General features: G+C 42.1%; 1 protein-coding gene across 1 annotated transcript in view; it reads left to right on the top strand.

Moving 5' to 3' along the window:
* The window catches only part of COBL (cordon-bleu WH2 repeat protein), a 151,901-nt gene that overhangs the window by 87,696 nt on the left and 36,282 nt on the right, over positions 1-27,923 (top strand). Inside the window, exons 9-11 of the mRNA XM_063304245.1 lie at positions 13,353-13,473; positions 22,287-22,457; positions 24,461-24,470. Coding sequence (XP_063160315.1) covers positions 13,353-13,473; positions 22,287-22,457; positions 24,461-24,470 — 302 coding nt within the window. The remainder of the gene's footprint in view (positions 1-13,352; positions 13,474-22,286; positions 22,458-24,460; positions 24,471-27,923) is intronic.

Below are 27,923 nucleotides of genomic sequence, written 5' to 3'. Positions count from 1 at the left end.
ATTATCATCGATGGGCAGGCATTTAGGGAGCCACACTAAAGATGTTACAGAGAAAAAGATTTGGTTATCATCAACATACCCTGCCCCAGTTCTCCAGATCATTTCCCCCCAGTTATGTCATGAGTACTGATGGCGAGCAGGAGGGGGCCCCTATCCAGTGGGGAAAACGCATGCGTAGTACTGAGGAATTAAGCAGCCATTCAAAGAGACACAGATCAGACCCGCCCTAACTTTCGGGGTTTATCTGTCTGGGTTTTCCCCACGCTTCTTCAGTTTGTTAGGATTCTGTCTTATGCAGCAGTAATAAACACTAGAGACCTACTCCTTGTCTCAGCGTGATTTCTGACTGTTAGGACATCAATCCTAACAAACTCCTACTCCCATTGAAAGAGGGAGGAACAAAGAAAAATAAAGGAGAGACATTTGGAAAATGTCTTCGGAAAACCAGGAAATTCGGCAAGCCATCCAACAATTGGCAGCAGCCCTGCAACAACAACAACAACAACAACAACAACAACAAGTAGATCTCCAGATCAACGCATTACAGGCAGCCATGCTACAGCGGTTACAACAACCAGCTCCGATTAACCCACAACCGGTGCCAGCAGCAGCAGCAGCAGCTCCACCAATAGTCTTGAGATCCCAGGGCAGTCTACCAGAGAAGTTTGGAGGAGAAGCAGGACAGTTGAGAACCTTTCTTACACAGTGCACAATGTTTTTCGACAGCAGACCAGCAGAGTTTCCCACAGACAGAACCAGAGTCACCTTCATTCTAAGTCTGCTAAAGGGACCAGCAGCCAAATGGGCTATTCCCATGGTGGAGAACAACAACCCAATTTTCAACGACTACCAGAATTTTCTGGCAGGGTTCCGAGCACACTTTGACAACCCAATCAGAGAGGTCACTGCCAGCCGGGAAATTCGGAAGCTCAAGCAGGGCAACAAGAGAGTGGGAATCTACATTGCTGATTTCAAGCTGTTAGCAGGAGATCTGGACTGGAATGAGAGTGCCTTGAAAGACCAATTCAAACAGGGGCTGGATGAAGAAATTAAGAATGAATTAGTGCGCCAGGGAACCCCAGCAACCCTAGAAGCCTTATATCAGTTGTCTGTGGTCATAGACGCCAGGCTAGAAGAGCTCAGACAGATGCAGCCGGGGAAAGGCAGGATGCCTCAGGATGCTTCCAGGATTTCCAGCTCTCTCCACAGCACTTCCTTACTCAGGACCAGAGGAGCCGATGCAGATCGGGGTGAGCAGGAGGCTGACTTCCGAGGCTGAGAGACAGAGAAGGAGAGTGTAATGATTGCCTATCCTAACAGAGCCAGACTCACAAGCAGGTACTTAATGATATCTGATTTATTGTAAGAATAGTATGCAAATACAGAGAAAGCTGAGAATGAGTAAAAGCGCGCCAAATACAAACTAAAAACCTTCGACTCAAAATGTAATCCCTCCCCTCGCCCGGCCATAGCAAACTCCCCCCCCCCCCAGGTGCTGGTAACCGTTTTCTACTGATCCTGGGAAAGTAACCTTGAACACAATGAGATAACCCAAACACATTCCAAACCAGCAGCCAACAGATAACGACTCCCCGAGATGGAATCCTCCTCCCTTTCCAGATCAAACACGTATCAGGTAAATGACATGCGAAACGTTATGATGTACCAGGAACATTGGAACGGTGAACATGACATACCGCCCCCCCAAAAAATATTAAGGAGCAGGCTTCATAGGATAAGCAACATGAAAGCGTCTAACTAAAACAGGAGAGTTAACATCGTGGGCAGCCACCCACTCAGGGTGGGGGAAATGCTTCCATTGAATTAGGTACTGCAAAGTGCCATGAAGCCGGCGAGAATCAAGGACCTCCTTCACCTCAAAATGTCCGTCAATCATAATCGGCGCAGGAGGTGTAGGTTGGAGATACCAGCGATCGGAGTGGTTGACAGGCTTGAGCAAGTTGCAATGAAAAACAGGATGTAAACGTCTAAGATTGTGTGGCAAATCCAATTTAAACGTGACAGGGTTTACGACTCCCACAATGGGAAAAGGACCAACAAATTTAGGAGCTAATTTCTTTGAGGGTTGAGGAGACTTAATGAACTTGGTGGAAAAGTAGACCTTATCACCAACTTTAAAGGCAGGTTGAAGGGCTCGTCTCTTATCAGCATGCAGTTTATAGGCAGACTGGGCATCTGCCAACGCTTGTTGAATTACTGGCCAGGAATCGGCCAGGTGCGCAGCCAATCCGAAGCAGAACAGGGCGGTGTAGTGGGCTGAGGCAAATCAGGAATGGGCACAAAATCCCGGCCAAAAACAGTACAGAAAGGGGTGTGTCCTGTGCTCTGATGGACAGCGTTGTTGTAAGCCACTTCAGCGAAAGGCAGGAGATCAACCCAATTGTCCTGCTGATAGTTAACAAATGCTCGCAAAAATTGTTCAAGGGTCGAATTAAGAGCCTCTGTAGATCCGTCAGTCTCCAGATGCGATGCAGTGGACAACGCCTGTTTGGTGCCCACCAGCTTTAAAAATGCCCTCCAAAACTGGGAAGTAAACTGTGTCCCGCGGTCTGTGACCAAGCGGGAGGGGCTCCCGTGAATCCTGTAGATGTGGACTAGGAAGAGGCGGGCTAATTGCTGAGCAGACGGAATGGAGGCACAGGGAATGAAATGGGCTTGTTTAGAAAAGTAGTCCTTCACCACCCAAATCACAGTCTTTCTCTGACTAGGAGGCAAATCGACAATAAAATCCATGGAGATCTCCTCCCAAGGATGGGAGGGACTGGCCACCGGCTGCAGCAGGCCTTGCAGTTTGCCCCCCTTCTGTTTTGACATGGCACAGACAGGACAAGAAGCAACATAGTCTTTGACATCACGTCTTAATGTAGGCCACCAGAATTGCCGGTGCACCAGGTGTAAGGTTTTCACAAAGCCAAAATGACCAACCACTTTATCATCATGAGATCTACTCAAAATCTCCCTTCGCAAACTGTCAGGGACATAGAGGCGGTTCTGCTTCCATGCGAAGCCTCGGTCAAATGCAACATTGTCTCTATTTGCTTGCAACCAAGTGTCAGATTTCAGTTCGGAGAGAAACTGTTGTTGCAATTGCGAAGGAATCGACAGCCTTCCCCCAGCCGGTGAAACTGAAACTGAGGGCAGCTGCGCACGAGTCTGACTGCATGTGACAGCTTGCATACCCAACTGGGGTTCTGTCCACAGTGTACCCACAACGTCAGGCACCTGAACCGAATCCTGGGGCAGGCGGGAAAGCGCATCAGCCAGGAAGTTGTTCTTTCCCGGAATGAACTTCAACTTAAAATCAAAGCGGCTGAAAAAATGAGCCCAACGGATTTGCTTAGGACTGAGCTTACGGGGCGTACTAAGCGCTTCCAAATTTTTATGGTCAGTCCAAACCTCAAAAGGACATTTGGCCCCCTCTAAGAGGTGGCGCGATGTGTCCAAAGCAGCCTTGACTGCAAAAGCCTCTTTTTCCCAAACATGCCATCGCCTTTCTGTCTCAGAAAATTTGCGGGACAAATACGCACAGGGCTTCAGGCAGCCCGCAGCATCCGCCTGCAACAAAAGTGCTCCAATGGAGAAATCGGAAGCATCCACTTGAACCACAAAGGGCTTAGTGGGATCAGAGTGTTGCAGAATAGGTTCAGCAGTGAACAGGCTTTTAAGTTTGTCGAAAGCCAACTGGCACTCAGGTGTCCAATTGAGCAACTCTCCCAGGTTCTTCACCTTCCGTGTGTCCCCCAGCCCCTTTGTTCGTAATAAATCAGTGAGAGGCAATGCAATTTCTGCAAACCCCTGGATGAACTGGCGATAATAGTTGGAAAAGCCAAGAAAACTCTGGAGCTGCCTGCGCGTCTGCGGGCGCTCCCACTCCAAAATAGCTTGAATTTTTGCAGGGTCCATTTCAATACCCTTGTCGGAAATTCTGTACCCCAAATAATCAAGCTGAGTCTTATGAAATTCACACTTAGATAGTTTAGCATAAAGCTCAGCCTTTCTCAGTTTGCTAAGCACCTGTTTCACCAAACGCTCATGTCCCTCCATCGTTTCAGTATAAATCAAAACATCATCCAAATAGACCAGTACCCCTTTGAACAAATGTTCATGTAACACTTCATTGATCAATTGCATAAACACCCCAGGTGCCCCCGCCAAACCAAACGGCAAAACCTTGTACTGGAACGAACCCAGAGGACAATTGAAAGCAGTCTTCCACTCATCCCCCTCCCGTATACGGATACGGAAATATGCTTCCCTCAAATCCAGCTTAGAGAAGATTTTCCCCTTGGCCAGATGTGCTAACATGTCCTTTATTATTGGCAAAGGATATTTGTTCAATATTGATACCGCATTTAATCTGCGGTAATCTGTACAAAGGCTCAATGTCCCATCCTTCTTCGCTCGGAACAAAACGGGGGCGCCCACTGGTGAATTCGCTGGTTCAGTAAAACCCCTGGCCAGGTTTTTGTCCACAAACCCCCGCAGCGCCGCCAGTTCCTTTTGTGTCATGGCATAGATTTTTGGCTTGGGTAGTTGTGCATCTGGGACCAACTCTATTGCACAGTCAGTTTTTCGATGAGGTGGGAGTTGGTCCGCCTCCTTCTCACCAAACACATCTGCAAAACTCTGGTATTGCTCCGGCAAGCCTTCCAGTGGGGTGGCAGTGAAATGCGGGGTTGCTGCCGCCGCCCTCCCCACTGCAGCCTGCGGAGCGTCGTCCTCTCCAGGGGCTTGATAGAAACCATCCCCAAAAGTCAAAGTCCTGTGCACCCAATTTATATACGGGTTTTGCTGGACCAACCAAGGAATCCCCAGAATGACCAAAGGACCCCCCACAGGCGCCACTACAAATGGCAGCCCCTCACGGTGGCTGCCCATTTGCAATGCCACCATGCCCGTGGAATGGGTGACTGGCTTCCCCCCCGCCGTAGAACCATCCAGCTGGGTAAAAATCATGGGACGGTTTAACGGAAACCTGGGTAGCTCCAAAGCAGCCACCACGTCAGGGTGCATCAAGCAACGTGAACACCCTGAATCGATCAAAGCCCACACTTCAACAGTTCTTGTGCGGGAGCCTAGCTTCACTTTCACTGTCAGTGTGGGATAGTTGCCACTCACCGAAATGTGGTCGTGCCCTTCCTCTACCACCTGCCCAGCGGCGCCCTTTAAAGCAGGTGGCTGGCGTTTCCCGCTGGCTGGAGCAGATCGGGCTCCCCCTCCTCCCCGAAATAAGGGACTTCCTCTGCCTCGGTCTCAGCCAAAGCCGCCTTCATCTTCCTGGGTAAAGAGGGAGATTTCCCCGATGACTTTCCCGGACGTTCCTTGGTCTTTCCTTTCGGGCACGCCGCCGCTCGGTGACCTTCCTTCCCACATCGGAGGCATTGTCTCTTCATGTAGCAGCGCTCTCTCTCCTCTTCCCACGCACAGTGCCCGGACTTTCCAGTGGGTGCAGCGGTGCGGGAACCCTTGCTGAGCTTAGCATATTTCATCACCCTTCGGTGAGCAAAAGTTTCTTGGGCATGCTCAGCCTTCCCTGCCAGCTGTATCCACTCATATAAGGAGTCTGGATCATCTCGCCCAAGTGACCACCTTAGGACCTCCGTATTCAGACCATCCTTAAAAAGTTCTATTAAGGTGGATTGGGACCAATCCTCAACTTTCCCAGCGAAAGCCTTACATTCCAGGGCGTAGTCTGCCACCGATCGTGGCCCCTGGCACAGTTCCTTCAATGCCTGTTTTGCTCTTTCCTTAGCTAACGGGTCTTCAAAGTGTAATTTTAATTCCCACAGGAATTCCTCAAACTCCTCTAACTCAGGGGCCTCCGATTGACACAACTGCACGTACCAATCGGCCGGCCGCCCCTTGAGCTTAGTGGCAATGGCATTAATCTTGGCCCTTTCTTAACGGAAGCACTGTTCCCAGTTGTCCATATAACTTCTTGCATTGGTAAGGAAGAATGACAGCTTGGTTGGATCTCCATCAAACTTAACGGTAAAGTCCTTTATCCCCGATCCGGGTGGCCCCTTCGTCACAGCTGGATGATTGGGCTTCCACGTAGCCCCCAAGGATCTCCGCTCTCGAGGAGGGGACCTTGAAATTCTCACCCTCGGCGCTCTTACTTCCTCTCGATGTCGGGTCCTACTCCTTTCCTCTGTGGAAGGTGGGGGCGAAGAAGGAGTCGAGTACCTACGACTGGACTCCTCTCTCCTCCTCTCTCGCGGACCCCAGTCCATGGACATTTTTCGGAACATAAATTCTAAGGACTCCAATTTAGCCTCCAGCAGTTTTATACAATCAGGGGTTTGGGATCCCTCCTGTCTCTCTTGCCTCACCACGGTTGGGGACAATGGGTACCGCTGCTTCCAAGACGTTCTTGAGGTCCCGGGTAGGGGTCCCTGTGTCTCATCCCAGGTGATCAACTCGCCTGGTGACTCACCGGTCGGTTCAGGGGCTCTGTTGGCTCCAGCCTCCTCATCCCGTAGGCTGAAGCTCAACCCCTCCCAAACTTCTGAAGTCTCTCTAGGGGGGACTCTCTCCATTCTTACCACTGCGGAATCGGGTTCCCCCTCGCTCGACTCCTCGCTTTCCATAGCTTGTGGATTTGGTTTGCTCATCGCTAGCACTTCCCCTCACAAAATAAATCTGGAAATGGGGCTAACGGAAAAAGTTTTTTAGATTCTCAGCTTTATGTAATGATTGCCTATCCTAACAGAGCCAGACTCACAAGCAGGTACTTAATGATATCTGATTTATTGTAAGAATAGTATGCAAATACAGAGAAAGCTGAGAATGAGTAAAAGCGCGCCAAATACAAACTAAAAACCTTCGACTCAAAACGTAATCCCTCCCCTCGCCCGGCCGTAGCAAACTCCCCCCCCCCAGGTGCTGGTAACCGTTTTCTACTGATCCTGGGAAAGTAACCTTGAACACAATGAGATAACCCAAACACATTCCAAACCAGCAGCCAACAGATAACGACTCCCCGAGATGGAATCCTCCTCCCTTCCCGGATCAAACACGTATCAGGTAAATGACATGCGAAATGTTACGATGTACCAGGAACATTGGAACGGTGAACACGACAGAGAGAGAGAGCCCTCTGTTTCTACTGCGGAGTCCAGGGGCACATGGTGAGAGCTTGCCCAACGAGAAGCCAAGCAAATTCTGTAAGAGCCCCAGGGCAAGCAGCTGAAACAAGAGCCACCTCCGCTTCTACTTCCAACCAGGGAAATTCCGTTGGTCTCCCTCCACAAAGCTCGGCAGGGAGACCATCAATCAATTAAGAACTCATTCCAAGGATTCCAGGCAATCCTTTTACTACTTACTAGTAATCGCGTAAACCCAGAGCACTAGGTCAAGCTAGAGGCCCTCGTGGATTCTGGAGCTTCAACCAATTTTATTGATATACAGACCGTACAAGACTTCAATATCCCGACCATAGAATTGCCACGTTCCATAGAAGTGGAGACCATTGATGGCCAGCCCCTCAAGGCAGGGCCGATTAGAAGGTTCACAGAACCGGTGCAACTAACAATGGGAGACCACACTGAGTGGATCCAACTTTATGTTACTGCATCACTTAATGTGCCTGTAGTCCTAGGCACACCTTGGCTGAAGATCCACAACCCATTGTTGAACTGGACTACGGGAGCAATCTCCTTCCCAGCTAAGGAATGCCAGCACCACAAGATTCAAGCCGCTCTCCTCTCTCCAGCAACCAACGCAGTCACGGAAGCAGGGGGGATCCAGTTGCCAGCCAAGTATGCAGATTTCGCAGATGTTTTCAGCAAACAAGAGGCCACAGCACTACCCCCCCCCCCATAGGGACTGTGATTGCACCATTGAGTTGATACCAGGAGCCAAGATTCCAGCAAGGAAACAATATCCCATGTCCCCCAAAGAACTAGCCACCTTAAAGGATTACTTGGATTCTAATCTTCCAAAGGGTTTCATCCGACCATCTACTTCCCCAGTGTCTGCTCCTACCTTCTTCGTACCAAAGAAGCCCGACCCGTTGGCACCAACAAACCAGGAGGCACCCATGAGAGTGGTCCACGATTTCAGTTCCCTCAATAAACTCACAAAAAAAGAAAATTATCCTTTGCCGATAATATCTGATCTGCTGGATCGCTTACAGAAAGCACGCATTTTTACTAGGTTGGACCTCAGGAATGCGTACAATCTGATCCGGATGAAAGAGGGGCATGAATATCTGACTGCCTTCGACACCAGCTTTGGTAAATTTGAGTACCTTGTTTTGCCCTTTGGCTTGTCTAATGCAGGAGCCATATTTTCCCGATTTATGAATCAAATTTTCTCTGATTTACTAGATAAGTATCTGGTCATTTATCTAGATGACATATTAATTTTCTCTGAGGATGCTACAACTCATGTAACCCATGTACGTAATGTCTTACAAAGACTGAGAGAGAACAAGCTGTTTGCCAAGCTAGATAAATGTGCCTTCGATTTAACTGAATTACATTTCCTGGGCTATAAAGTATCAACAGAAGGCATATCCATGGATCCTTCTAAGGTCCAGGCAATTCTCTCTTGGCAACCCCCCCGAAATGTGAAAGATGTACAAAGGTTCCTAGGGTTCTGCAATTTCTACAGGCGGTTCATAAAAAACTTTAGGGACAGGGCTAGACCCCTCACACAGCTTTTGAAGAAAGGATCAAAACTCATTTGGGGGGAGAGGGAGCAAGCAGCATTCTGAGAATTCAAGCAACTCTTTGTATCCCAGCCGCTGTTAAAACACCCTGATCCCACGAAGCAATTCATAATGCATTCAGATGCTTCCGATATTGCCATTGGGGCGGTGTTATTGCAATATACAAACAAAACCGAGAATATATTGCTTCCTTGTGCCTCTTTTTCACGCATGCTCTCACCAGCAGAGAGAAACTATGATGTTTTTAACAAGGAGTTGCTAGCAATTAAAGCAGCATTCCAAGAGTGGAGGCACTGGCTAGAAGGTGCAGCCTTTCCTGTGAAAGTTTGCACCGATCACAAGAATTTACAGCTTCTACAAAACACCAGATCCCTCACCCCACGCCAAATCAGATGGAGCCAGTTTTTCTCCCGTTTCAATTTTGTTATTTCTTATGTTCTCGGGGCGCAGAACTGTTTGGCAGATGCCATGTCTTGATCCATTCAGGCAACCCCCGCCACTCACCAGGAAGTACAGGCTACTATATTACAACCTCACAACTTTGATCAGTCAATGAGGGGGAACCAAACAGAGATTTTAGCAGCAGGCAGACAAGCAGAGGACCTATTTACAAGAGTCAGAGCTCAGCAGCAACAAGACCCGTATGCCAAGGCCAGGATGGATGACCTCCAGAGGGACCCGCAAGACACTGCCTCACCATTCAATATGGAGGCAGGAATCCTCTGGCATAGCAGGTGATTATACATTCCCCCCTCATTGAGGGAAGAAGTACTGAGACTTTGCCATGACCATCAAACGGCTGGCCACGGAGGTGTTTTCAAAACTCTCCATAGAGCTCTGAGAGACTACTGGTGGCCTAAGATGACTGCAGACATAAAGGGCTACGTGGCTTCTTGTCATACCTGTAGACAAGACAAGCCTCTCCCAGGGAAGCCCACAGGACTCTTGCAACCCCTACCCACCCCCAGTCAGCCTTGGAATACAATCTCCATGGATTTCATCACTGATTTATCCCCGGTCCAGGGGCTGACTTCCATACTAGTGGTGGTGGACCTTTTCACTAAAATGGCACATTTTATTCCGTGCAAGGGCCTCCCATCTGCGCAAGCCACCGCGCAGTTGTTCATGGACCATGTTTTTAGGTGTAGAGGCATGGTAAATCACTTGGTGAGTGACAGAGGCCCTCAGTTCACTTCCAGGTTCTGGAGGGCACTTTTCCAGTCATTATGGGTCCAGATCCACCTATCATCATCGCATCATCTGGCTAGTAACAGGCAAGCTGAGAAAATTAACCAATGGTTACAGCAGTATCTCAGGTGTTACACCACTTATCAGCAAGAAAATTGGCCAGCCCTACTCCCTATGGCAGAATTTACATATAATAATTCTGTACAGTCCTCTACCAAGATGTCTCCTTTCCAAGCACTCTATGGGGTTAACCCTCAGGTGTTGCCCACCTCTTCCCAGCAGGGAGCTGTTCCAGCCGTGGCTGATTTTCTTAAAGAGCAACAAGCTGCACAGGAGTTGTTAAAGGAGCAGCTGAATCGGCAAAGAGTGCTTACAAGAGAGCTGCCGATGCTCACAGACAAGAGGGGCCAGCGATTGTGGTAGGAGATTAAGTGTGGCTCTCTACCAAGTTTTTGACCTCTACCAGACCCTCCAAGAAGTTGGACTCTAAGTTTGTGGGCCTTTCACTGTGGTACAGCAGATAAATCCAGTGGCTTATCACTTAAAGCTACCAACATCCGTGAAAATCCATCCAGTCTTTCACAGAGCCTTGCTAGCCAAAGACCCTCCCCCAAGTAACTTGCGATCGCAACTACCCCCCCCACCTCCAGTAATTGTGGAGGGGGAGGAAGAATACAAAGTCAAGGACATTCTGGACTCTAGGAGGAGGGGAAGGGGCATCCAATATTTCATACACTGGAAAGGGTACCCTGAGGAAGAGCGCACGTGGGAGAATGCCAGAGATGTACATGCACCAACGCTGGTTCATCGATTCCATCAGCTTTTCCCTCACAAACCCAAGCCTCGCACTCTACCAGAGATTCCTCACTTGGCTGAGCAAGCAGAGGAATCCCAAGCAGAGGAGTTCGTAAGTTTGCAGTTTCCATCCCCGCCTGAAGCCTTGACACCAGTAACAGAGGAGGGGGGGGGAACCACAGCCCTCCACCTCAGGCTTGCATTTCTCAGGGGAGAGGGGGGACGACTCTTCTAATTATCTAGCTATTTTCCAGCAGCAGCCACCTGGGCCAGAAGAGTTATCAGACCTGGAGAGCAGCACTGATTCGTCCTTGGAGGAGTTTTCCTTTGAAGACTTTCCATCGTTGCCCAGTTCCCATGGGAGCTTAGAAGGAGACATAGACTCTTACCAAACCTCTGGAGGGGAGGGGGCTGAAATGGAATGTGAATCTGGAGGGGAGGGTGATGTCATGAGTACTGATGGCGAGCAAGAAGGGGCCTCTATCCAGTGGGGAAAATGCATGCGTAGTACTGAGGAATTAAGCAGCCATTCAAAGAGACACAGATCAGACCCGCCTTAACTTTCGGGGTTTATCTGTCTGGGTTTTCCCACGCTTCTTTAGTTTGTTAGGATTCTGTCTTATGCAGCAGTAATAAACACTAGAGACCTACTCCTCGTCTCAGCGTGATTTCTGACTGTTAGGACAAGTTATTTCATGAAGATACTGGAAAGCAGTAAACTGGCCAGGGAAGCAATTGGGCCATAAGATGACAAAGGAATGAAAGCAATGTTGAAGGAGGATAATAGAGATTGTAGAGCAACTGGACAAATTCTTTCCATATGTATTTATGGATGAAAGATATCTGAGCCTGTACTGACTTTCTCAGGGAACATATTGGAGCAACTAAGGCTAATGGTGGTAACAAGAAAAAGTCAGTGTGGGGTAGTGATTTAGATGGGACTAGGGACACTCTGTTTAAGTGTCACCTCAGCCATGGAAGTTCACTGAGTTTCTCAGTGCAATGTATCTCAGGGCTGTTGTGAATAAAACTGGAGGAGGGAATGCCATGTTTATCACCCTGAGCTCTTGAAAGAATAGTGGGATATAAATTGAATATGTAAATATTCTAGTCCTTCTTGAGAAACTATGCAGTAATAAATCTCTGGGTCCTGATAATTCAAATATGAAATCGTTGATCTCTGGCAAAATATATTGTTTGTCCTTCAGACTGGACTCAGTGCCTGAGGATTGGAAGATAGATCATGTGGAACCAATTTTTCAGAGAAATCTGGGAAATTATAGGCCAGTCAGCTTAATATATGTTCCAGGCAAATTAGTAGAAATGGTAATCAAAATTAAAATAAGTACGTATAGAGAGGAACAAATGTTATTGGAGGAAAATCAGCATGGATTCTGTGATGGTAAATTCTGCCTCACCAACCTTTTACATGGTCAGCAGGTACGTGGTTAAGGATGACCCTGTCTGTATTTTACATTTGGATGTTCAAAAAGTCTGTGGCAAAGTTTTTCATTTCATTTCAAAAACAAAATAAAGAATAAGGACAAATGGGCAATTTTCTCTATGGAGAAATAGGAATCCTCAAAGATCCATGTTGGTACAAATGCTTTTTTACTTGTTAGTAAACTATCTGGACTTAGTGGTAGACAATGAGTTGAGTGAATTTGCAGGCAATACCAAATGTATTCAAGTTGGTAAAAACCAAAAGAGATTTTAAAATTCCAGAAGGATCTCTTTAAACTGAGGGAATGCTCATCCAGATAGCAAATGTGATTCAGTTTAAATAAGAGTAAAAGTCATGCACATTAGGTCAAAAAGACTAACTTTACATATACCCTGATGGAATCTGAGCTGTCTGTAACTAACTGGAGGGGAAAAAATCTTGAGATCATAACTGAAGACTCAGTGAGTATGTTGACTCACTGTGCAGCAGTTCTGAAAAAAGGCAAATTCCATACTAGGGAGGAAAAGGACTCAAAATAAATTGGTCAACATAGCAAAGCCCGTATATGCATGTATCTGTGGTACCTCTATCTAATGACTACAGTCGAAAAAGGATATAATAGGATATAACAGAGTCCCCTTTTTAGGAGAGATGGGCGGTGATAGAAATTTGAAATATAAATAAATAAATAAAAGCAAAAAGTGCAAAAGAAGGCAAATAAAATGATACAGTAATGGAGTTCAACACCATCTATGTGAGAAAAAGCTGTTTGACAGTTTTCAGCTCAGAAAAAAGATGACTGAGGGGGACATAATCAAGGTTTATAAAATGTGTATCACATGGAGAATGTGGATGGGGAAGTTTTTCTCTGTTTCTAAAAAGAGGTTAGTTCAGGACAGATTATTCAAGTTTAGAATAGACAAAAGAAACTGCTTCTTTATGTATTGTATGTGAATGAATAATAAGTGAGATGAATAGCTTTAGATGGAGGGGTGGATATATTTACAGAGGACAGTTCTACTGAGGGCTATCAGTCTTGAAAATTTAATGTTCGGAGAAGCATACCTTCAAGCACCAGCTGCAGGAACTGGGTTATTTAACATCTTTGTCTCCAAGGGCACATGGCACTGGAGACAAGGGCCTCAAATACTGGCCTATTAATATTTCTTCAAATATACAAAATATGTAATAGTTCATATGCCTAAATAGTGTTATTTTCTATCTTTATAGATGTCCCAAAGTTCATTGCAACATGAGCAAAAAAAGAAAAAGAGACGTGCTCCTCCTCCACCAACTCCTGTGATGCCAAACAGATCTGATGAAATTGGAGATAAAAGACAAAGTACAATTGGTAAGAGTGATTAGTTTTGATACCAGTGCATGTGACCTTTGCTGCTCTGCAGGTTGGGTGATGCATCAACAGTAATACTGAAATATATTCCAATTGACAAAATATTATGTAATCTGGAAAATTATTAATGTAACAGAATGAAAGTCTGGAAACACCAAAGTATTTGAGATCATTTATTTCTAACTTACTGCATAAACCTTTATGGATACATGCAAACTTCTATGATGTCTGTTAATACGTAAGGTGCCTCAAGACACTCTATTGCTTTTTATTTTTCTTTACGCATTTGAATATATTTTTGAAATATATTATCCTTTAATACAACATTTCAGTTAAATTAACAAGTGAGTTGTGACCAGCAGGACTCTGTCCGGCGATAGTCTGGTCAACCAAGGTGGTAACATTTCAGTACAAGCTTATTCCCAGGAAAGTAGATGAATGATTTTGCATTCTTTAAATAAATAATTAACCAAATAGGATTTAGCATGCTTAACTTGGCTAGATGAAGCTCTAGACTTGAATATTATTGATTGGAAAGTTGTTAATTCTTAATTAATTAATATTATAGATTGGAAAGTTCTTAATTAACAGTAATGTTAACTATTAAGATCTACAAACATGGACAAAGTTAAGCACTTTGATTTTAACATCAGAGATGTTGTGGCTGTTTTATGTTCTTTTCTCTTGTGCCAAAACAAAGGTTCTGCACATCTGTGCAGCTACCTGAAAACCCCATTGTTGGGCAGTTTGTACAACCAGTAGAAAAAACAACTTATAAATAATTTTAGCAAATTACACTTTGCTAGTGAAGTGGAAAAGCATCACTGGTGAAGCTTAGTGAAACTGAAAATCTTGTCAAAATCATTTAGAATTATGTTTGATGAACTAGCAATCTTTTTCACAGATTTCTAAATCTATGATATGATTTGATCTGATCATGTTTCATCCACTTGATGTCAACTTCCACATTTTTCTCCATGATCAACTGTTCCCAACTTGGTCTTTCAGGTCTTCCAGTACTGCAGCCATAGCTGCTGTAATTGAGAGTATTCATTTTGCTGCAAGTCATCTTCTCTCCCCTTCCACCTTTCTTAGCATTATAGACTTATTACAGAGAGCTAGGTCTTTGCCTAATGTGTATGAAGTAGGATAATTTGAGCCTAGTTATCTGTGTCTTGAATGAGAACTCTCAGTTGATTTGTTCAGTGATTTATTTGTTTGTTTTATTGACAATCCATTGTATTCTCAGGAGCCTTCTCCAACTCTAGAGTTCAAAAGATCAATATTCTGTCTATTCTACTTCTCCAGAGTCCAACCTTTTCTTCCATAGAGTGTCACAAGGAAAACCATTGCCTGCACAATTCTGATCTTTGTAGACACACCCTGATATCTGAATATCGTAATGTTATTTATTAATCTTTATTATTATTAATCTTAAACTTTCATATAAGTCATACATAACTTAAGTGATTAATCACTGTTTTTTGATAAAGTATTTTAAGGATCTGTCATGCATTTAAGGCCCACTATGATACCTTTAGTGTCGTATTAGGACCATATCAGTCAGGGTTCAGGCCCAGAAATGGGACAGAGGCAGCTTTGGTTGCTTTGGTTGATGACCTATAGATGGGGGTAGTGCACCTGTCCTGGTCCTTTTGGACCTTTCAGCAGCCTTCGTTATCATCAACCATGGTATCCTTCTGGACCAGCTGCAGGGATTGAAGGCACTGTTCTGCAGAGGTTCTACTCTTTCCTCAGTGGTTAATTCCAGTAGGTGATAGTCAAGGGAGAGGGATTGGCACTGTGGTTGCTCCCCTGTGGGGTACCCCAGGAGTTAGTGCTTTCCCCCTTGCTATTTAACATCTACATGAAGCTGCTGGGGGAGGTAATCCAACACCTTGGGGTCTGATATCATCAATATGCTGATGATACCCAATCTTATATTGCAGCCCCAGGCTGGGCCAGAGATGCCATCAAAGTCATGTCCCTGTGCTTGGAGGCTGTGTAGTTCTGGATGGGAGAGAACAGGCTTAAACTAAACCCTAGCAAGATGAAGCTATTGTTGTAAACCAGTGGTGCTCTAAGCCCATTGTTTTGTTTCTGGACAGGGTGGCATAGTCCTTGAAGGAACAGGTCCAGGGCTTCTGCTGCTCCTGGACTTGTGGCTCCTGCTAGATCAGCAGTTGGAAGCCATGGCCGGAGGATGGATGAGAAGACCTCACTACAGTAGCTTACACCCTCATCACCACCCATTTAGACTACTGCAACACACTCTACATCAGGCTGCCTTTAAAGACCACCTAGAAGGTTCACTTTGTGCAAAAAGCAGTGGCCCAAGGGCTCACAGGAGTTGACCGCTGAGCACATATTGCACCTGTTTTCAGGCCCTGCATTGGCTTCCTATTATTTTCCTTTTTTATTTATATATAATTTTTATTAAACATTTTTAAAAAGGAAAATAAAAACTAATACAAATTAATATAAAGTAAGAAAAAGAAAAGAAAAAGAAATCAAAGAGAAAGCTAAAAGTGCAAGAAAGAAAAAAAGTAAACAAAAAATAGAAAAGAAAGAAAAAGATACAAAGAAATAGCTTCCGATCTTCTTTAAAGCACTAATAAGTACAATTATAAATTTACCTCTTACTCTATGGTTACAACGTAACTCTCTTCTTTCTATAATCTATCCTGCCTAATCATCAAAACTATAAATCATAAGCTCACTTTTTTCTGTTTCATGCAAAATGTCTTTAAGAGGTTTCCAATCAGCAATAAACATACATACTATCTTTTCTCTGATCAAAGAAGTCAATTTAGCAATCTTGGCAAGTTCCATCATCTTCACCAACCATTCCTCCATTGTGGGTAGTGCCGAATCTTTCTATCTTTGTGCATACAATAATCTTGCTGCCATTATGATGTACAAAAACAAAGTTCCATGACTTTTTTCCAATTGTTTATCCATCAATCCCAAAAGAAAAACGTCTAGTTTCAATTGTATATTAATCTTCAAAATCCTCTGAATCAGTGTATGTATTTGAATCCAGAAATTTCTAGCTTTGTTACATATGATAAAATGTCCCTTCTTGTTGTTCACATTCCAACATAAATTTGAAGTGCCTTTATACATTCTAGACAATTTCTCTGGTGACATATACCAATGGTATATCATTTTTTCAAAATTCTCTTTGAGATTATAACATAGTGTAAATTTCAGTCTTTCAATCCTTTCAGCCACATATTTTCCCATTGTTCCATCTGTATATTATAACCAAAAATTTTAACCCACTTTATCATACATTCTTTCACTTGTTATTCTTCTGTTTCAAATTTCAATAAAAGTTTATACATTTTAGCAGTTACATGTTCATCATTTGTACACAGTTCTGTTTCAATGCCTTACAATGTTCAAAACTGTAAATTATTTTGTCAAATAAATAGCAAAGGATCGTTACCTTGTCGTGGTGCTGGAGCTTGAGCACCTCAATGATGCCATGAGCTAAACCGTGAACGGCCACCCAAGACGGGAAGGTCATGACAGAGAGGTCAGACTAAATGTGATCCCTGGGGAAGGTAATGGCAACCCACCCCAGTATTCTTGCCGTGAAAACTAAATGGATCAGTACAACCAGAGATATGTCGGTATACCATCGGAAGGTGAGACCCCCAGGTCGGAAGATGGTCAAAATGCTACTGGGGAGGAACAGAGGATGAGCTCAACTAGCCCCAGACGTGATGACGCAGCTAGCTCAAAGCCGAAAGGACGGCTAGCGGCCGACGGTGCTGGTGGTGAACGGCGAATCCGATGTTCTAAGGATCAACACACCATTGGAACCTGGAATGTAAGATCTATGAGCCAGGGCAAATTGGATGTGGTTATTGGTGAGATGTCAAGATTAAAGATAGACATTCTGGGCGTCAGTGAACTGAAATGGACTGGAATGGGCCACTTCACATCAAATGACCACCAGATCTACTACTGTGGACAAGAGGACCACAGAAGAAATGGAGTAGCCTTCATAATTAATAGTAAAGTGGCTAAAGCAGTGCTTGGATACAACCCAAAAAACGACAGAATGATCTCAATTCGAATTCAGGGCAAGCCATCTAACATCACAGTGATCCAAATATACGCCCCAACCACAAATGCTGAAGAAGCTGAAGTAGAGCAGTTCTATGAGGATCTGCAGCACCTACTGGACAACACGCCTAAAAGAGATGTTATTTTTATCACAGGAGACTGGAATGCTAAGGTGGGCAGTCAAATGACACCTCGAATTACAGGTAAGTATGGCCTGGGAGAACAAAATGAAGCAGGACATAGGCTGATAGAATTTTGCCAAGACAATTCACTCTGCATAACAAACACTCTCTTCCAACAACCTAAGAGACGGCTTTATACATGGACTTCACCAGATGGACAACACCGAAATCAGATTGATTACATCCTTTGCAGCCAAAGGTGGCGGACATCTGTACAGTCGGTAAAAACAAGGCCTGGAGCTGACTGTAGTTCAGATCACGAACTTCTTCTTGCACAATTTAGGATCAGACTAAAGAGATTAGGGAAGACCCACAGATCAGCTAGATATGAGCTCACTAATATTCCTAAGGAATATGCAGTGGAGGTGAAGAATAGATTTAAGGGACTGGACTTAGTAGATAGGGTCCCGGAAGAACTCTGGACAGAAGTTGGCAGCATTGTTCAGGAGGCAGCAACAAAATACATCCCAAAGAAAGAGAAAACCAAGAAGGCAAAATGGCTGTCTGCTGAGACACTAGAAGTAGCCCAAGAAAGAAGGAAAGCAAAAGGCAACAGTGATAGGGGGAGATATGCCCAATTAAATGCAAAATTCCAGAGGTTAGCCAGAAGAGATAAGGAATTATTTTTAAACAAGCAATGCGCGGAAGTGGAAGAAGACAATAGAATAGGAAGGACAAGAGACCTCTTCCAGAAAATTAGAAACATTGGAGGTAAATTCCAGGCCAAAATGGGTATGATCGAAAACAAAGATGGCAAGGACCTAACAGAAGAAGAAGAGATCAAGAAAAGGTGGCAAGAATATGCAGAAGACCTGTATAGGAAGGATAACAATATCGGGGATAGCTTTGACGGTGTGGTCGGTGAGCTAGAGCCAGACATCCTGAAGAGTGAGGTTGAATGGGCCTTAAGAAGCATTGCTAATAACAAGGCAACAGGAGACGACGGCATCCCAGCTGAACTGTTCAAAATCTTGCAAGGTGATGCTGTCAAGGTAATGCATGCTATATGCCAGCAAATTTGGAAAACACAAGTATGGCCATCAGACTGGAAAAAATCAACTTATATCCCCATACCAAAAAAGGGAAACACTAAAGAATGTTCAAACTATCGAACAGTGGCACTCATTTCACATGCCAGTAAGGTAATGCTCAAGATCCTGCAAGGTAGACTTCAGCAGTTCATGGAGCGAGAATTGCCAGATGTACAAGCTGGGTTTAGAAAAGGCAGAGGAACTAGAGACCAAATTGCCAATATCCGCTGGATAATGGAAAAAGCCAGGGAGTTTCAGAAAAACATCTATTTCTGTTTTATTGACTATTCTAAAGCCTTTGACTGTGTGGACCAGAACAAATTGTGGCAAGTTCTTAGTGGTATGGGGATACCAAGTCATCTTGTATGCCTCCTGAAGAATCTGTATAACGACCAAGTAGCAACAGTAAGAACAGACCACGGAACAACAGACTGGTTTAAGATTGGGAAAGGAGTACGGCAGGGCTGTATCCTCTCACCCTACCTATTCAACTTGTACGCAGAACACATCATGCGACAAGCTGGCCTTGAGGAATCCAAGGCTGGAGTTAAAATCTCTGGAAGAAACATTAACAATCTCAGATATGCAGATGATACCACTTTGATGGCTGAAAGCGAAGAGGAACTGAGGAGCCTTATGATGAAGGTGAAAGAAGAAAGTGCAAAAGCTGGTTTGCAGCTAAACCTCAAAAAAACCAAGATTATGGCAACCAGCTTGATTGATAACTGGCAAATAGAGGGAGACAATGTAGAAGCAGTGAAAGACTTTGTATTCCTAGGTGCGAAGATTACTGCAGATGCTGACTGCAGTCAGGAAATCAGAAGACGCTTAATCCTTGGAAGAAGAGCAATGACAAATCTCGATAAAATAGTTAAGAGCAGAGACATCACACTGACAACAAAGGTCCGCATAGTTAAAGCAATGGTGTTCCCCGTAGTAACATATGGCTGTGAGAGCTGGACCATAAAGAAGGCTGAGCGAAAGAAGATAGATGCTTTTGAACTGTGGTGTTGGAGGAAAATTCTGAGAGTGCCTTGGACTGCAAGAAGATCCAACCAGTCCATCCTCCAGGAAATAAAGCCAGACTGCTCACTTGAGGGAATGATATTAAAGGCCAAACTGAAATACTTTGGCCACATAATGAGAAGACAGGACACCCTGGAGAAGATGCTGATGCTAGGGAGAGTGGAAGGCAAAAGGAAGAGGGGCCGACCAAGGGCAAGGTGGATGGATGATATTCTAGAGGTGATGGACTCATCCCTGAGGGAGCTGAGGGTGTTGACGACCGACAGGAAGCTCTGGCGTGGGCTGATCCATGAAGTCACAAAGAGTCGGAAGCGACTAAACGAATAAACAACAAAACATAACAATTTTTAAAATCCACATTAACCTTGACTTTGTTGTACCACAAGTATCCATGCCACCCAAATCTCAGGTTGCGTCCTCCTAATTCCAAAAGCCTTCTATTTCTCAGCAGCACCCCCTCTGTCATCCAAGCCAAACAGCAAGCTGCAAAATTTCACATCAGGTAAACCCAATCCTCCTCTTTCCTTTGCATCTTGTAACACCTCATATTTAACTTGTGGTTTTTTTCTCCTGCCACACAAATTTAGATATATCCTTTTGCCATTGTTTCATCAGTTGTCAAAAGAGGTATTGTCTGAAACAAAAACATCATTCTAGGCAAGACATTCTTTTTTAGCACAGAAATTCTCCCCAGCAATGACAGTTGTAGTTTCTCCCAGCTTAACATACCTTTTTTAATTTCATTCCATGTCTTAACATAATTATTTTGAAATAACATACAATTCGTATTTGTCATAGTGATACCCAGATATTATAACTTCTTCTCAATCTTGAAATCTGTATTATTCATCAATTCTGTTTGATCTTCTATTTTCATATTTTTTGTTAAGATCTTTGTCTTCTGTTTATTAATCTTGAAACCTGCTAATGCACCTAATTATTTGTGCTTTCTGTGAAGTGTAAATTGATCTTACCCATTTTATAAAGTTCTTTCCAAAATTTGTATCTTTCAGAACCTTGAACTTTCTTGCCAAATTCAAATTGTCAAAGGCCGCCTCTGCATCAAAATCAATGCAGCTTGTCTTTCACTGTGTTGCTCCAAATATTCCAAAATATCCAACACGTTTCTAACATTGTCTTTTAAGTAAAAACCCACATTGATCCTCTTGAATAAATTCTTGTAAAATTATTTTCAGTGTATCGGCTAGAATCTTTGTGAATAACTTGTAGGCATTATTCATTAATGATAGCGGCCTATAGTTTCTTGTTAAATCTTGTCCCTCTTTAGGCATTAATGCTATATTGGCCTCTTTCCAATTCTCTGGCATCATTCCTCCCTCTAGGATAGAGTTCATCTTGTCTTGTAAAGGTTGTGAAAGTTCATTCTAAAAACATTTATAATAAGAACCTGATAATCCATCTGATCCAGGCACCTCTCCTAATTTAATCTTTTTTATAGCATCAGAAACTTCCCTTATTGTTATAGGTCCATTCATAATCCATCTTTGTTCCTCTGTAATCCTCGGTAAATTTTGTTTCTTTAAATACTCATCTATTTTATCTAGAGAGATGTTGCTTGGCTTATTATTTTCCGAGTGCAATTAAAAGTTCTGGTATTAACCTGTAAAGCCCTTTATGGCTTGGTGCTTGGTTATCTGGAGGACCACGTCGCTCCACTAGAGTTGGCCTGTCCACTCCACTTATGCCAGTAGAAGTAGCTGGATGTTCCCCAATTTTGGAAGTTTGGGAGGCTGAAGGCCAGAAACCTTGTTTTTCAGTGATAGGGTCTGCCCTCTGGAGAGACCTCCAGTTGAGAGATTCATATGTCTCTAACATTGTTTTCATTCTGGAAAAAGCTGGAGGCAGAGCTTTTCCATAGAGCTTTGGGGGCCTGGTGCCACATATTTTGTTTGGGTTTTATTTATCTCACTTTTTATATATCTTGTTAGCTGCTGAGAGTCTTGTGATCCTGGCAGCAATTTGGTCTACAGAGATGCAAGTATGATTTGTTGGTTTGAACATCTTTTGGTTGTGTTGACAAGAATATTTTAGTGAAATTATGTAAGAGCTATAAATAATTCCTAAGAATATATGACAATTTTAACAATAGTTATATGAATGGCTCTTTCTGCATTTTGTGTGTGTGCTAATTACAAAGGCCAGGCAGAGATAAGAGAATAATACATGTTAAAAAGGGATTACGGATGGATTATTTCAAGTAATTCAAAACCAAATATTTCATTTCAAGTAAGTAGTTGTAAATGGCACACTAACTCTTTATGTTATGATATGGCTATGCCTGCTTTGGAGTTTCAGATTTACTCGAAAAATACATTAAAACTGACAAACAGCTAATACTTTAGAATAGCAGTTTCCAACATTAATCACAGTGATTATTATGTATATTAATGCAAAGCAGTGTACAATACAGCAAATGTAATAGACATTTGATTTGATGGTAAAAGTAACTAGTGAATTCCAATTGATTCCCCTATAGGTAATGGACGGCAAGTGCCTCAAAAGCCTCCTAGAGGCAACACACGTGGTCCACCCCAGTTAGTGATTCCCCCACCCCCACCATACCCTCCTCCCGACAAAGATACTATGGACCCACCTGTATTGTACAGTGAAGCAGATGTTACAGACCCAACCCAGCTGGTATCCAAAAGTATGTTTGAATAATTGTATATTACTTTTTCTTCATATTTGTGGCAGTAAAGGGAATTGGGCTTTTCCAGACTTTCCTCTGTTCTGTTTCCAGCCATACATGCACTTTCCTTTTCAATCTGTCTCCTTTTAACATTCCTAGTGTATTATATGAACTTTACTAATTAATATATTGAATCCAACTGGCGAAATTTTTATTGGAAGTAGTCATTAAGGGATAATGATTTCAGATAAGACCTATTTGGCATTTGGATGGCAAGAACTGAGGTTCAATATTTTATTTTTATTTTATTTAACTTTTTATTTTCCTTACTTTTAGGGAACTTCATAGGCCATTTTCCATGAAAATAATAGTTTGAGCACTGTGCCTTTCCCCAAATCCTGAATTATCATAGTGCATAACACTATTTATTTAAAAAATAATGTTGCATAAATAAATTGAACCAGTCCAAGAAGATCACAAGAGAAAAGAACACTGCTTTTAAGCAAGACTTAATCTAAAAAAATCATAGTAAGAAATATTTTTTTGCGTTTCATTTTAGTTATTGTTTAATAGAAATGTTAAGAATGTAACTACATTTGCAGTTTTGAATATAATGAATGGGAACAGGGAAGAGAGAGATGGTTTAAAAGCAGGCTATTGCTGGGTTACTTACAGCTTCTGGATAATTGGACAATACGTGGTCAGTGACCCACAGCAACCATTTATTTCCAGGGACATAGTCTGCCAACTACCTGGGCTAAGAGAGAAGGACGAATGAAAGCAACTAGTGATCTTTCCACAGCGTCTTTTAAGGAGAGGCCTGTGCCTGCTTCCATCATCTGCTGTCAGTGGTCTCTTCTCAGAATCACTGGTGACAGATTGAAAAACATGAGAAGACACTGTTTGCTACAGTGAAGACAATCTGTTCTCTCAGCTGCCAATTATAGATTCAGGGAAAAATTCTTTCTAGGTCATTAACTGACAATTAGCTTTTTATCAATAGTAAAGAAATCATTTTGGGCTAATGGAAAATCTAAAGGTGGGAAGAGAATAGACAAGAAGCCCCAGTTTATCCAGATTAACCGTAATGTATAGCTCAAAAGGAAATTAAAAAAAAAGATTTTATTTTAGCCCACAACCCAAGTCCAGTTCCATTCATTTATCTCAGAACCAAGGCTAAATGGCATAGTTTGTGCCCTTGTGGCCACCATTTGTGCCATTTGTCCTGCCACTTGATCCACTATATTTTGGCAGTCCAAATTTCTATTTCTCATATACATAATTAAAATGAAGTGATGTGGGATTTCTACATGCTGGACTTTTGCTGAATTTTGTACATGTGATTTATCGAATACCAAGCATCAGTTAATAAGACAGACTTTGCAAGTGCTTCCATGGCTTATTCTATCAAGTGAGTAATCTGGGTACCATCTGAAGCGGTATGGCCTAGAAACAGAGTGTTTCTCCACTTGCATATAAGCTTGGTTCAAATAGACTCTAGCAACATGTTGTTTGCCTTGTCCCTGACATTACCTTCATTTCATCCCTGCCCATGAGTGAGACAGGCTTAAGATGTCTGCAACTGTACCAGTGTTAAAGTAGTATCCAGCAAGAACCATGAGCCATATAAAATCTGATATGCTTTGCAACCAAAGCCAGAGCTGAAGTCACATGACCAGCAGACAGTGGGACTGGAGAAGTGCTTAATGGCTGCTTCAGGCTAATGCTGTATGCTCTCTTCCCTCCAGTTCTTGGTCAGCCTTATCTGCCACCATTTTCTGTTGTCTCCCTGAATGCAGCCGTACCTGAAACTAAAAAAAAAAAAAGGAATGTGCTTGTAACAGTCCCTCATATCACTGTCATTTTAAGTTTGGACTATCCTAAAGATCACTTGGAAATAAAGAAACCTCTGTCCCAACACTAAGGATTCCAAGATAAAGGCCACTCAATATTGTTCTGGGCCATTCTGACCATTTCAGTTTTTTTTAGATACTGGAACTCTATTAGGACAGGGCATGCAGGGAACCTTCAGTCATCCAGTATTAGCTATTTCTGACCAACAATTGACCATAGAGGACTGCCAGCCAATCAGAGTTCTTGTACTAGCCAGTGCATGACTGCACTGTCCTGCCTTCCCCAGGTTCATGCCTACATCTTTTTCCCCTCTTCAAAAAATTAAAAGGAAATAAATGTGTTCTGTTCAACCATGATTCTGCTCAACTACCTTGTTAATATTTGTACCTCTAGATGTGTTGTATACAAGTCCCACATTACCCATCCATGGATAGATTTTTCTACTTTAGTTTACTAATATTCTTCTACCCTAATATCTGATTTTGATCAAACTTTCACTTTGTGAAGATTTGTTATGATTCCTACATTCATTGCATGTGTGGTTTGCTGAAGTTTTAATTAACAGCCCCATCAGAATACACTAATTGAGAATTAATTAATTTAGTAGAATTTATTTCAAGGTAAATGTATCTAAAATATAGCCTAACACTGAAGTTCTATATGTGTCTACTCAGGAGTAAATAGATACAGGATTGTAGATAGTGAGCAATTTTTATAAATTAGGACCACTTTGAAATATTTCAAAACTTGATTCTGTTTGGCCATAAGAACCCTATTTACAGGGATAATATGCCTGAGGTTGCATGTCCTTGAGTTAATGCTCTTGCTGACAGCAATAGCCTCAGAGAATGAGTCACACTGTCAATTACATTGTTGTTGTTACTTGATTATTGTTCTTCTCAAGGGAGCCTAGAGCAGTAAACAATAATTAATGTATTACATATTGATTTTGTCCAAAAGTGTTGCATTCAGAATTGCTATAGTACTCTTTTCTGAACTAAGAGTACTTCCTAAAAAGATCTTTCATTCCCCTGTGAATGTGCATTATATTGAAATGCAATATATTGTGGCTGTGAATTGTAGAAAAAACTTAGTTTGACAGAATATAAATTGTCCTTCAAGGATGCTTCTCCACCTTTGCTGATAGTTGCATTAGAAGCTCTTGACCATCTAAAAAGCCTAGGAGGATTGTAAAACAGTCTCTACATATTTATTGGATTTACATTTGGTGAATATTGGAGGTGAGGATTTTGCTATTTTTTTAGTGGGATTTAATTTTTTAGTACAAAGGTAGATATTATATATCTGGGTTGTGAAGTTCCAGATGACTTTGTAGCCACAAAGAATTAGGATTTGTTGCCATCTAGTGGTCATCCAGCTTTTTGCAACTCAGAGCTGGTATGTGCATGCAAGGGCATATGATTAGCAACAGTAGTGATTACTTTCAACAATTTTTGCTATCATATAGAGCTGCAGTAGCACAACAGAGGTTTCCCTCCTGTCATCTAGACCACTGTTTTGTTTCCCTCCATTATACCTCTAGGAGCAAGGAAATATTTAATTAGGGCTTTGTAGAGAAAATGGCAGACATTCACTATATTTTTCCTGGATATATTTTTCCTGCTCTAGAATATAAAAGTGTGATTTTGTTTATAGAAAATTCTGTTAAGCCTGTCCATGTAGCAGCAAGTATAAACATGTAGATATACAGTGCACTCATATCTATGACTAATAATTCCCTTGAATACAGTGAGATATACTCCTAGATTAATGAATATAAGATTGTGCCTTAAAAGTATTTTTGTTCAATTTTTAATTTATTATTTGCTTTTTTCCCCCAACAGTTTATTGTTGTGCATCATTCCCTTCACGTTCCAAGCCCATCTGATACAGTTTGCTTCTTCCTATGGTCTCCATCTTTCTGAAACCTGTTGCCTCTGCTGCCTTACCTGTCTTTATATTGCCTTTTCCCCTCTTCATATGGAAAAAAGTTCTTGCATGAATGACATCTTCAGATATCTTTTTCTTTTAATACATGTTGTTATTTTGCAGTGACAAATGTTTTCAGCTACAATTCATATATGTTTATGAGATAAATTCTCTCCAGAAATTAGTGTATGAAGTTCAGTATTATGTCGGTTTAAAATTACTATTTGCATGCTTATCTTTTTGACTACTTAGATGGAGGACATTTTTCACTTTTTTCTTGTTGTTGTTGAAAACCATATTTTTGCTATTTTTCTTATCCTTCCCTTTTCAAGTATACATTTATGTGAGTGTTATTACTATATATTGTGCTATGTCTACACACACTTTATTTACATTGTTCTATGCCATTGGGCATGTTTTAATGAAACAAAGAAATGAATGATACAAGAGGCCTTGCATTAGTTTTCCAAAGAGTCAGAAAAAGTAATGTAGGCTTCAGTGTGTTTTAACTCTAAGTAGACATAAAGGATTGCATTGCTACCCTTACTCAGTTCAGTTAGATCTATTTCCAAGTAAAGTTGTAGGATTACATTCCTTCATGCTTACATAGGAATAAATCTCATTGATTCCAATGGACTTATCTCAGGATTTTACCATGAGACTTTAAACCCATACATACTCAGCGTCAACTCCGTTGAGAATAGCAAGATTTACTTCTGAATAGAATTGCAGAATTAATATTCTGTGAGACATAACAGCCATGCTTTCATGTCATTTGAACAAGCTCAGTTGCTCTTTTGCTAGTCAGAACCAACTTTTGCAGTTTGCTTAGCATGACATGCAAACCCCTTATAAGAGACTAGAATTGGAAGCTACAGATGTTCCAGTAAGTTGGAATTGGAAATGGGAGCTATCAAGCACTGTGCATCAGCAGGCTACTCAATTGCCAGAATGCTTCAAAATGTTGCCTTATGATGTACAAACTAAGTCACAGGAAGATATACAGAAGATACAATGAATGTATACTAATTAATTACCTTTCCTGCTTTTCATACTATTACTGTTTTTAGTTATCTTGTGGTTATATTGGTATATTATAAATTATCAGTGTTTCTGTATCAAATATTTTAAAATTGTTTGATGACAATCTAATTCAACAGAACTCTTTTTTGTATTATTTTGAGGAATAATGTTCACTGCATTTTTGTGTATGTTTTTGAAAGCCGCTCTTGTTTAGCAGAACTGTACATTTTAGGCACCAATATTCACATGAAAAAGCCATAAATATGCATTTTATATACACAAAATGAACTGAAATAATGTTCATAATCAAAGTTGTATTGTGTGTTCAAAAGGTTACATATGATTTTTTTCTTACTATTTAATATGCTGTGTTGATTTGAAAAAACTTGTTCTTTTTGAAAAATCATGTGCATCTTGGTTAATTTCTGAGCATCTAGCATAATTTCTATTAACATTCAAATGGAAATTTGCTATATGTATAGGAATGGGAAATTGTTAAAGTCAAAGCAGCTTTAATTTATAATACAAACATCATTACCAGCATTTTTTGTACCATTTCCCGATATGTTATTTTTAATCATTAAATCAGTTTAAAAGAAGTATACTCACCTGGTTCTCAGAGTAGTGTCAAGTAGAAACCTTGTACTGATACCAGTTCATTGAGAAAGGCTCTATTTT

Source organism: Candoia aspera, chromosome 4, assembly GCF_035149785.1.
Source record: "Candoia aspera isolate rCanAsp1 chromosome 4, rCanAsp1.hap2, whole genome shotgun sequence".
Lineage (NCBI taxonomy): Eukaryota > Metazoa > Chordata > Lepidosauria > Squamata > Boidae > Candoia > Candoia aspera.
This window is presented reverse-complemented; position numbering and strand designations above follow the sequence as displayed.